Source organism: Pseudomyrmex gracilis, unplaced genomic scaffold (genome assembly GCF_002006095.1).
Source record: "Pseudomyrmex gracilis isolate BER0280 unplaced genomic scaffold, ASM200609v1 scaffold_12, whole genome shotgun sequence".
Lineage (NCBI taxonomy): Eukaryota > Metazoa > Arthropoda > Insecta > Hymenoptera > Formicidae > Pseudomyrmex > Pseudomyrmex gracilis.
This window is the reverse complement of record NW_018020596.1, coordinates 200,594-212,500: the sequence shown is the minus strand read 5'-3', so window position 1 is coordinate 212,500 and position 11,907 is coordinate 200,594. Positions and strand designations below refer to the sequence as shown.

At 30.9% G+C, this 11,907-nt stretch overlaps 2 protein-coding genes across 2 annotated transcripts; both read right to left on the bottom strand.

Annotated features, from left to right (window-relative positions):
* Positions 1-649: 649 nt before the first annotated feature.
* Positions 650-9,526, bottom strand: LOC109863723 (endoribonuclease Dcr-1). The gene is made up of 23 exons (XM_020444196.1): positions 9,338-9,526; positions 9,070-9,185; positions 8,774-8,936; positions 8,375-8,670; positions 7,928-8,290; positions 7,659-7,813; positions 7,336-7,571; positions 7,085-7,268; positions 6,826-7,004; positions 6,398-6,549; positions 6,116-6,257; positions 5,806-6,036; positions 5,549-5,728; positions 5,223-5,436; positions 4,956-5,137; positions 4,341-4,519; positions 4,009-4,262; positions 2,690-3,888; positions 1,998-2,570; positions 1,683-1,914; positions 1,393-1,613; positions 1,067-1,232; positions 650-980 (listed from the first exon to the last, which is right to left on the bottom strand). Exons 1-23 carry the CDS (start codon positions 9,395-9,397, stop codon positions 730-732), a joined length of 5,928 nt encoding a protein of 1,975 aa, XP_020299785.1. The 5' UTR covers positions 9,398-9,526; the 3' UTR covers positions 650-729.
* A 303-nt stretch (positions 9,527-9,829) lies between these two features.
* LOC109863686 lies at positions 9,830-11,879 on the bottom strand. The gene is made up of 2 exons (XM_020444111.1): positions 11,340-11,879; positions 9,830-11,224 (listed from the first exon to the last, which is right to left on the bottom strand). The coding sequence occupies exons 1-2, from the start codon at positions 11,718-11,720 to the stop codon at positions 10,880-10,882; spliced, it is 726 nt and encodes a 241-aa protein (XP_020299700.1). The 5' UTR covers positions 11,721-11,879; the 3' UTR covers positions 9,830-10,879.
* Between the last annotated feature and the right edge of the window lie 28 nt (positions 11,880-11,907).

Here is an 11,907-nt window from a genome sequence, read left to right as displayed (position 1 = left end):
TCCTATGGCAAGCAATGGCAAGAGAGGTGACTTCCCCTCCAGTCATCAGTCAGCGCCAACGAGCGTCTTACTGATTAAACTATAACAATTGCTGTAACAATCCAAAACCTTCAAAACGCTGCGTCGCGTTGAGTGATAACGCGGTTAGTAATTAAAGATATATTAATGAGAAAATAATAATAACACTAATTAATTGATTAAATAAGTTGCTATTGTAAAAGTAAAAATAAGTGATATAATGTCGAAAAAATTTATTAATTATAAATATGTAAGTAGGAATATAATAAACAATTGTAACATGAAAAGTTACACAAATCTTTGCTCATCCTTCCTATTTTCTTCTCTCAAAACAAAACTTTTTTGTTAACTGACAACATAAATTATTGCAGATTGACATTAACTATATATATATGATTATGTATATTTTTTGGTTAATAAGGTTTTTTACATTGTATAAAAAATCTGTAGTATCTTTATTTTTCATTTTCTTACAGTTTAGTATCACACACACACAAGTTTGTGTGATATAATTTTGATAAAAATTTTTGCAATGCTTTTCTGTTGATTTATTTTTTAAATTCTTAATATTGTGTGTGTGTGATACGTGTTGATAAGAATATTTATACACACGTACGCGTAACAAATTCTATGAAATGTATATGTATTAACAATTGTTTGTGAAAATAAAAAATTTCTTACATATTTTTATATTAATTACAAAACTTTCTGTCACATTTTTTGTCTAGGGTAATTCTGCATTTTGCCCTTTAATTTCTTTAAAGCACACTTAGCCGCTGTACATTTTGCAATTCTATAATTTCGTCCGATTCCTTTAAATGAACCTTTTCCAAACACGTCTACAGTTACTCGGACTCTACGGCCGTCGGCCAATTTCTCAGGTCTTCTAAACTTTGCCGTTTCAGGTTCTAATTCCAGTAATTCACGTATAGGAGATTTGGGGACATTTGTGCTGAATTGTTCTGCAATTAATACAAACAACATCATGTTATTGTTGTTGTTACTCAGCCCAAAACCCAACTGTTTTAAAAACACAGAAATATATTACCAATTTCTGACTTCATTATTGTATAATAAACACTCCACACGGCGTCGAGAGACATCCCGCTATCCAAGTAAATAGCACCAGCTAATGATTCAAAAACATCACCTAATGCTTTTGGTACTTCTACATCTTCGGCCTCTTCACATTCATCTTCACCAATTAAATAATACTGAAAAACATGATACATATACTACTTTGTCATATGATAATTCTAAATATGAATGTTTAAATTGAATTATTAACATCTTTTTTTCATTAACCCAAAAGTATTAAGAAAAAAAAAAAACTGCATATCTGCTGTCCACAATCAATATATAATAATTATATACTTCGTCACTGATGGTATGTCCATTTTCTTCCTGTAGTCTGACGAAGCGATTTATCACGACACTTAATCCAGGTGACAAATGGCGAAAATATTTGTGAAAACCACACCTAACAGCTAAAGAGGCAAATATCGTGTTGTTAACTAACGCAGACCTTAAATCTGTTAAAGCACCAGGTGAATGTAATCGCGAATCTTCATATAAATGTCTGGTTATCAGATAATCTGAAAAAATCAAATGTTTTTTTTGATATCACACATATTATATAAATTTTATAATAAATAAAAATTTACCTAGAACAGCATCGCCAAGAAATTCTAAACGCTGATAACAATCCGTTAATCTATTTGGTTGATAAGAGGCATGCGTAAATGCTTGTAAAAGATAGCTGCTATCACGAAACTTATATCCTATGCTTTCCTCTAATTCCTCGTATCCATCGAGCATCATATATAATTCGTTCTCTGGATCAAGAACGTATCGAAATAATGGGTTTTGTGGCTCTTCTAGCCTCCCGTAACAAATCTAAAAATGATTTTATTCAATTATTTTTTAAATATAGTCTTCAAGTACAAATATATTTTTAAAAAAGTAGTTTTACTACTTACATGTGTCCACATAGTTTCGCCGTGTTCATTAATTTCTTTAACAAACGGCGTACTACCAGGTATTCTTTCTTCTGGTTCATCTTCGCTTATCACGTAAATTTGCTCCGCGGGCAAAACATGAATCCCCAACCAGGTCATAAAGAGAAGCGCCCCACGGGGTCCGCATGCAATTAAATATGCTCCTATCAAAGCTTCTACACAATCTGCAATACTTTTGTCCGGAATGCTGTGTTGCGTAATTAAATTATAAGGTATGAAACATCGTAAATCATCGAAATTGCTCGACAACCTATTCTCGGTTTTATCAAGTTCATTTTTCATAATCACAAGCTTCTCTTCGGTCTCTTTCACAAGTTGAGTTATTTCAGTGGGATTTACAGTTTGCAAGGTGGGGATATTAGCTTGATTCCAAAAAGTAGAAGGAACACCGGATTCGATCAATGCTTGTTCGAGTTCTTTGGGAACGTAATAACCGGGAGGTAGCCAATTATCGTGTGGCTCAAATTTAGTAGCTATCATACTCTCGCCAAGCATTTTTTGTCTTCCAAGTCTATAGAGATTTAAATTACTAACCTAAAACACAAATTTAGAACTCTCTTAGAGAAAAACTGCATTCAAATAGAAAAAAGAAGAGAGAAGAAAAAAGAACACACAATAAAAAATGACACTTGACAATAAACTCATTATCATACCTGTTTTGATCTTAAATGGCTAAGTTTTCCTTCATGGATGTTGTCATACGTGCAATACAAATATGTTGTTATGGCATATTTCAGAAATGAATCGCCGATTGTCTCCAATCGCTCTAAATTGATGCCATCATTCGCATTAGACATTGTTAAAGCCTGCAGAATTAAACTAGGACTTGGCCCTGGATGATTTTTCAATTCTGGCTGATAATCAAAACTAAACAGACCGTTATCTAAGTAATTGTTTTTATTCAACTTATTACTTTCACTTTTTTCTATCTTCTTAGTAGATGCGACAAACTTTTTATTTAATACTTCATCAGTAAATTTCTTTACAACACTTTCGATGTAATCTCGATATTTACAATTTGGCTGTTCTTTATTAGTTTGATAAATTGATGAGCTTTTCCTCTTGATTGTAATCTCCGAATCATATGATAGAAAAGTACCATCGTTCATGATATCCTGTTCTTTTGTCTTAGCGTACTCGTAATGCGCTTTTTTGTGTTTTTCGAGCAATAATTCTTCGTCGCTTTTTGTGTACATCCAAAAATTATTATCAAAATTCTTCTCTGTTTCCAAAAGATCCAAAATCTTCTTGTTCATCTCCTGTTTGCACATTTGTTTCTCATCCTCCACAGCCTCGGCGATGTTTTCTCCCATGTAAGATATTTTTAGTCCTCTGCTTTCGTCTTCGCTTTCATCAGTTGTGTCATCAAAGCCATCGCTGTACATGTCATCTGATTCGTAACCGTCATAATCGGACTCACACGTCGGTGATCCATATCGAATGTCATTCCAACCAAAATCTTGTGGTAAGACTGTTACATTTAGAGGAAAAGATTTCATGTCGTCCATATCATAATCCATTGAATTTACTACTATGTCTTTTGACCATGCCATGTCATTTGACCACGTGCCAATCTCCAACTCATCTTTCTGATCGTCAGTAATCTCTTCTTCTGTTTCATCAGTTTTATCGGATTGCAGTTCTTCTTGACTCTTAGTCTCATTACATAATATATTTGAATTATTAGTGTTTTGTTCAGTATTTTGACACTTATTTGAGACTACTGTACTGTCCAAAGATGAGTTGGCTTGTACATTTTCGGTTTTGCTTTGTTTTGATTTCTCTATTTCCTTCGATCTCTTCAATACTTCCGCCAAACTCCATCCAAAATCTAACGCCGGCCATTCAAAATCTAAAATGTTATATCTTCTCAATACGTGTCAAGATTTAAGAAAACCAATATGTAGAGATTCTTTCAATAAAACTATTAAATTAAATCAAGTACTGAATTTTGAGCCCTCATAATATATACCTGAACTCAGATTTTGTTGACCCAAATTTATCATTTGTGCAACCTGGCATCGTATTTCATTGGCAAGCAACAAAGCATTAATCCTATATAATATGCAAGGTAAACAGACCGCTTGTCTCCACAGAGATGCTGGAAAGGGATGAATAGCACATAATTCAGCAACGAGAATTTGCTTTTGTTCTAAATTTTCTCTTTTTGCGCGCTTTGTTTCTTCACTAGTCGTAGGTAACGCCACGCCTTTGCGATTAACGTATCTAAAATAAATAATCTGTTAAATCTGTTGTTATCTAAAATGTGATTGTCTCAATAAATAATTGCTTCACAGATCTCACCTAGGAGTTAAAAAATTTAATCTAGCTGATGTATGATCCACGTCTAACAGCGATTGTTCTAAATTTTGTATTTGTATACCATATTTTTTTAAATAATATTCTTCAAAAGTGCTGTAATCTTGTCCAGGAAAGGAAGATTTCGGATTCAGATTTGTGCATATTTCCGCTACGTAGAAGTACTGTATGCGCATGTGTGTGAAAAAAAAGAAGATACGGCAATAATTAATAAAAACATATGCAAAAGTTTTATTAAACTAGCACAACACAGGCGCGCGCTACGCGCAATATATATTATAGATAATATTCTATATCTATATATAATACACATACATACACACACACATATACATATATATATATATATATATATATATATATACGGTAATCACGTGACCGGGATCAGTGACCCCGCCCAGGTTGCACGGCCGAGGTCAGTGACCCCGCCAAGGCCGCGCGGCCGAGGTCAGTGACCCCACCAAGGCCGCGCGACCGAGGTTAGTGACCCCGCTAAGGTCGCGCGGCGGAGGTCAGTGACATTACTGTAGTATGTATATAATACATATAATACAATATAAAGTATAATATTATAAATATATAATAAATTATGTTATATACCTGTGGCTGATCTTGACTTCTATACCACGGCATGATTACAGCATCGTAATATTTCGATGGATCAAACTCGAAATTTTTTCTATCTTCTTCTGGAATTTTGATTGGTATTGCATTTCGATTTTGATAAATGCATTCCAAAAAATCCCAGTCCACGCTAATATCTGAACCTTCATCTGTTGTAACTAATGTTATATATTTTATAAGCTTTATGCCCATTTAGAAAGAGATCTTTTGCAATATTAGTTCTACGAAAAAATTTCCGCTTACGTTTATTCACTGGTACAATTATGTACGAATTCTCTGAGGTGTTCGGATCAAAGAGCATTAGATATTTTTGTAATCTCAGAACATTTGTGAATGTGTAATTAAGAAAAGTGTCAACTTTTTTTAGTTGAATTTCGTCTAAAATCACAGTCTGTTTGCTAAGTTTTAATTGTACGTAAACCTCGCCCGATCTAGTATAAATAGGAAATGGACACAACTGTAAAGAAAAAACGACAAATTATGTGCATTATGAAAACAAGTTATACATTTCTAGAAGAAATACAATTGGAATTAAGTCAAAAATATAACACAATTTAAAAAATTATTACCTTAGGTATCTCTTTTAACGTGAGTATGCCAAATCCAATGGCCGATTCTTCAGGAGGATATATACGTCTACCTCGTGTATTTTGTTCTTCAGGCAAAGGGCAAGTTAGTACCATACTAATGTGATATAGATAAGATGGTTGTCCAACTATTGGTCTACAATTTGTTAGCGCTGCGGCTGTCTAAAAAATAATAATGAAGTTTTAATAACTATTGTGATTAAAAAGACAAAAATAAATAGTCAAAAAACAAGTATAACTTTTTTATAATAATATTGTCTTCGTTTTGTTGTGCCGGGTCTAGCTTCCGAAAAGTCAGCTTTATTTTCATCCGGCAAAGCGGGTACTTCAGCATCTTCAGGCTTGGCTTTAAAATTCTCCTTTCCAATAGGCAATAAATTATCATCTATCTCATTTTCTCGATGTAAATCAATGCACATTTGCAAGGCAGCCATACGCCTAGCCATTGCTTTATTTGGCATCGGATACGACTGGAACACAAAACGACACACGTGCATCAACCGAGAGATTAAACAATGAAGTTTACACTTCTATACCATCACTGCTTACCGTAACTACGTATTTTAATGGAGAATTTATAGGAAGTCGTAACGAACAGGTATACATCGTTGTATTTTGAATATTTACTGTTTCAATGAACCACTCTGGTGTTAATCTCGTGAAAGTATCGCTAGGTAATTTTGCACAATATCTGCATAAATGATTACATATTAGCGTGTAATGTTTATAAACTAGAATAAATAGAATAATAAATGGCACTTCAACGATGTGAATTGAAGTTTGTTGTCGTTAAAAAAAAAAAAAAAAAAATCTCTTGGAATATTATATTACCTATTTATCAACGAAATAGCAGAATTAAAAGTCACTTTGGGAGCATCATCATCATCGAGTGGTTTGTAATGTGGTATCATTGCAGCATACATATCTGCCTCACTCTCTTCCTCTTCAGTTAGCTCTTTATTAGAACATTTTAATAATAAAGTCTACAAAATATAGATTGATGCTCTTCCATTACAATTTTCGACTGAGGTTGTCACAGATAATGAACCACATTAAAGGTTGATAATAAAACTGGTACACACTGAAGTTCATGAATAAATTAAATAAAACGTATGCAATAACATACAAATTTTGAGAGATATATAAGCTCGACTATAAAATTAAATCTAACCAATAAATTTTGTTTTAAAAAGAAGCTACAAACTTTTTACATAAAATAGAGATTTATATATAAGATCGAGAGTTCTGCAAGTTTGCACCTTTTCTATATATTGATATTGAGCTAATTGCCATATAAAGTCTTTAGATACTTCTTGTGGTACTAATAGCACATATAAGGCATCCACAGCTCTCGCTCTGCTCTTGCACTGTATATATGACTGATAATCTTTTGGGAAGTCGTATCTCATCACAAAATTACATTTTGGAATGTCAATGCCTGTGAAAAAAATTAAAACATTTATGAATAACGAATTAAATAGAGAGGACATTTAATATAAACAAAAAAATATCACAAACCTTCTTCTAACATTGAAGTTGCAATCAATAAATTACATTCATGAATTCTAAATCGTTTTAAAACTTCTTCTTGCTTTCTATGTTCACTTTCAACGTCTCTTGAACAACTATTGTCGTCAGTATTTTTTTCGATTGCATAAAGAGGCGATAAAAAATGTAAATCTTCATCATGCTTACATATTTCCTACGATTAATATTTATTAAATCAATTGTCGAAAATGTTATATCGTTATAATGAGATTTATACATACATTTAAGAGATAAAATAAAACTTTAGCTATGAATCCTTTATCCACAAAAATTACTCCACAGAGTGAATCAGGATCCGCATTACTATACAAGTAACGTTGTGATTTGGGCATTTTCTTGTAATTGTCATCGTTAGATTTCCAATTACCTCCAAATCGTTTTACTTGTGCTGGTTTTTCTGGAGTTTTCACGGAAGTGTCTTTGTCATCTTTTAAATCACAGTTTTGTGTATCAGTTTCTGGAAAATATGTATGTATAACTTATGTACTTCATTGAGAAAAAAATAATGCTAACATATATTTAATATATTATAAAAATGTCTTACCAGTATTTGTCTTTTTCTCTGGTGTGATAGCCTCTTTAGTATAAAAAGGAGTATAAGTTTTTAAAATCTTTAATAGTCGATGAACTTTTGGAGTAGTATATCGGTATATTTTTTCTTTCTCAGATAAGTGTTGAAATTCATTATCACAAATAGCACTGTAAAAATTATTTTTGACTCTTACATATATTTTTATTAATATATAAAGCTATTATTATATCATGATTATCAATATTATCATATAATAATTATTATTGTTATTAAAATCTTACCGAATTTTAATAAAAACAGATGTCATCATATTTAATAGAAGATAATGTCTCTCATAAGGAGTTTTGATTTTCAATTTTTCTGTTAAAATTAATAATGCCAAGGCAGCACGATCTGCGCACCATGGTCCAAGGGTTTCTAATACATGCAAAAAATCTTGCATCATCTCAAAAGGTTTTTGTATGGGATCAGGAATTTTTTGTATGTCCTCATAAAATTCTTCAGTATAAATTTCCATTGGATCATAGCGATGATCTTGCAAAAATTCAATAGCATGTAACACACAACTTTCTAGCGTATTATACAAATCTTTCTTTTCTCCTTTTGCATATTCAACAACATATTCTCTTGGTTTTGGACTATATCTGAATGGAATTTTCATATTATGAGAAAGTTTGTAAGAAACAAAACAAATATAAAATTTTAAAAAAATTGCAATTGTCTCTTACCGTACTATTGAAAATATATCATTAGCAGTTTCTACTTCACATTGAAAGGTAGTTTCTACCTTTTCTATTTCTAGACCCAATCTTCCAGGCTCTTGAGTCAAATTAAACACTGGCACTGCTAACCCAATTATTCTAGGAACATTATTGCACAATAGAAAAGTTTGAAGAATAAATTTTAAATTATTATCTTCAATACATTTATGACACTCGTCGACTATGACTAGATTTATATGACATGGTAAAAGTTTTTTTTCTGATATTAATTGTGCATAAACATTTGGCGTTCCAACTAATACCTGCACATAAAGTAAAATATATATATTATAAAAATCGCTTCCTATATAATCCATTTTGGTATAATAATATCACAAATATATATTAAATAAATTCTTTTCTTACATGAGAAATGTTAAAATCTTCAGCAAATTTTTCATTTATATTACAATCATTGCATGCTAATACTTTCAGATCTGTTAACTGTTTTATATATGTTCCTATTATTGTTGACTTGTCTTTGTCATTTAATATAAATATTGCTCGTTTTCCACCATTACTTGCTAATCTATAAGCATAATTAAATAATTTTTTATTTTTCTCAAACTTTATTTTTAATATATCACAATTCTTTAAACATGATATATATGTATATATATACATATATGTGTATATATATAAACAATATATTTCTTTATTACCTCCTGTTGTTTGTAGCAAACTCTTGAATTAATTTTATTGCGAGAAAAGTTTGCTCAGTGTTTTTTCCCAAACAAACAATTATGTTTTTTTCTTTTGCTGCATAAAGAAGCTCCACCTACAAATAATCACTAAGGTATATAAAATAATTCATGTACAACTTATATTATACTTGAAATTTGCACAAAATGTCTTTAATGTTTTATTTGTATAGTTTTTTCTTTAATCTTTCGAGCTTACTCCAAGCACGTTAACATATAAAAACCTTACCTGATACTCCCGGGGAGTAAAAGATTTTGTGTAGACTTGATCATTTAATGAAAGTGCCATGGAATATACAGCTTTTCTATACTTACTACTCACAATAACAATTTTTTCTGATTATCAATGATTTTTATTATTAATGTAGTAATATAATAAAACAAATATATTTGAAAGACACTTATTACTTAGACTCAACACTATGGCTTCTTTCTACGTATACATATATATATATTAAACTCAATCTTTTGGAAGGGGAACAACTTTCAGCGCCTCCTGCCACGAGGATCTTATTTTTGCGAACTATAAAGAAAATGAGTGGTGTATCTTCTGATGATAATATGCTTTTCTTCAGCAGAACTAATACAGAACAAAGTAGTTTTTTTCTATTGCCTATTAGTGGCATGTACAATCACATTTGCAAAAACTTTGAAACAGGAATCCGATCTCACAATTTTTCGCATGTGTAATTTTGCAATTCATTATAAATAAGAAAATCGGTCAGTGAGTGAAAATTTTATTATTTGAAATTATACATATTGAATAGAGGAGAATATGTTCGCGTCTCTCTCCTTTTTCTCTCTAGTTTTCTTAGCAATATCCTATTCTATACACATAATACATAGTTTATAAACGTTTTTACATAATTGTATAATATACAATTTTATACAATTTCATTAATTTCTAGCTTAAAAAGAAGTCTTATTACTATATGTGTAGAAACACTTTTCTTTCGATATATAACAACGTTTATCTTACTTCGTATGAATGAATTTAGTCTCCTAATGTTTAATCTAGTTCATACAAAATATTACCTTTGAAAAATATACTTACATAAAGTCAATTCTGCTGGAATTGACTTTTGGTTTATTTGGGATTTTATCTCAATTTTTGAAGAAAGAAAAGTGAATCATTGATATAAAACAAATTTTTATACACATATGCTTTCAGAGTTCGCTTAAAAACATCTACAAATAACAGTCTACTTAGCTAGTATTTCTACCGTTTACTTGCTTCTTACATGATTAATGACATATATTATAAAATTGCACATATAACTGATAACTCCTACACATTGTTTTCACAGCCATAATTGTGAAAATATAATATGCAAGAAATATGCAGTGTTGATGTCTGGAACTTTATAATTTTTTGTATGAAGTGTAATTACAGATTAATTAATTAAAGATTACTAGCTTTAAGAGTATAAAAGTAATCATATCTTCAAAAAAAAAAAAAAAAAAAGATAAACTTAGAGTATATAAAATTGATACTGCGCTGTTGTGTATAATATATACAGATATAAAAATGATTAATTTGTATACAGTTTACATGTAGCAATTCTGAATATATACATATAAATTTTTTTTATCGTTTTTTGTGTGTATTATATCTTGCATTTCTCATTGTGAATTTGTTCTCTCTTTAAAATCTTATACACGTAAGTTTTTTATATCAAATTTTTTGATACAATATTAACACCTGTCAGCAATGTACTTAAGTGAATATTAATTCTTTTGTACTGCGACTTCACAAATTGTACCGTTAATATCATTTATCATCACAAACATCACTTATCTCAAGTTCTGATGAACTATCAATTTTTAATGTTTGACTGACATTTGCATTCTCTAACTCAAAACTTGTATCTACAGATTTACTTTCACACTTTTGATTGCATTGCGAATCACCCAAACTTGTAGATGCTGAAAGTTGGCTTTCGGACTTTTCTGTAGAATCAGAAAGATTAGCCACTACAGAATCAGACAGAGATTCATCTTTCATTGTTTCATCTTGTCTTCTATTTTTGACTAGATTTTCCCAAGGATCTTCAAAAAAAGAAGGATGTATATATGCTGATATATCTCTTTGTCTATTATCTGTTCCTTTAAAACCCTAAAATAAACATATTCAAAATAATTGATATCCATAGCACAATAGTATGAAAAGAGATTCTGCCATATAATATTTGTGATCCCACATGCATAAAATTTTGAAGATCAAAACTTACTTTTCTTTTTTGATAATTTCCATAAAATTGCTTGCCAAAATGCTTATTGGCAGGATATCGATTATTACACTTTCCATGAGCAACGTGATAGTTATTTCTATAACTAGACCATCCACTATTTGGACTGTTGTAATTGCTCTGTGAAGTATATTGATTTGTACTTTGCTTCTTGTAATGTACCACTGGAGAACTAACGTTCAAAGGAATAAAATTATCTTCGGAAGGTTGTTCATTATTCACGGAACAACGTTGGTTTCTATCATCCTCAACAGAATGATAACCTTTGTTTGCTTTGTTATGCGAATTCCAACTGTACGGTGTGTGCCTCATCATGTTGTACGTTTGATTGCCACGTGGATCATTTAACGGTGATCTCCTCATTTTTATTTGTTGTATTATAAAATAGAGTTTACACGTAAAGATAATATAATGGTTTGTTTAGTGGCTAAATAAGAAGAGAAAAACTAATTTACGTAAGATCCATGGTGCGAGGACAACAAGGTGTTGTATTCCCGTACATGCGTAGTAACGCAGCCAATCAGAATTTTTGACCTCAAAATTGATATAA

Coding starts and splice junctions, on each gene's coding strand:
- LOC109863686 (XM_020444111.1), bottom strand. CDS start 11,720: ATGAGGAGATCACCGTTAAATGATCCACGTGGCAATCAAACGTACAAC. Junction 11,225..11,339: donor GAAATTATCAAAAAAGAAAA/GTAAGTTTTGAT, acceptor TGTTTATTTTAG/GGTTTTAAAGGAACAGATAA.
- LOC109863723 (XM_020444196.1), bottom strand. CDS start 9,397: ATGGCACTTTCATTAAATGATCAAGTCTACACAAAATCTTTTACTCCC. Junction 8,291..8,374: donor GATATATTTTCAATAGTACG/GTAAGAGACAAT, acceptor AATTCCATTCAG/ATATAGTCCAAAACCAAGAG. Junction 7,005..7,084: donor AACTTCAATGTTAGAAGAAG/GTTTGTGATATT, acceptor TTTTTTTCACAG/GCATTGACATTCCAAAATGT.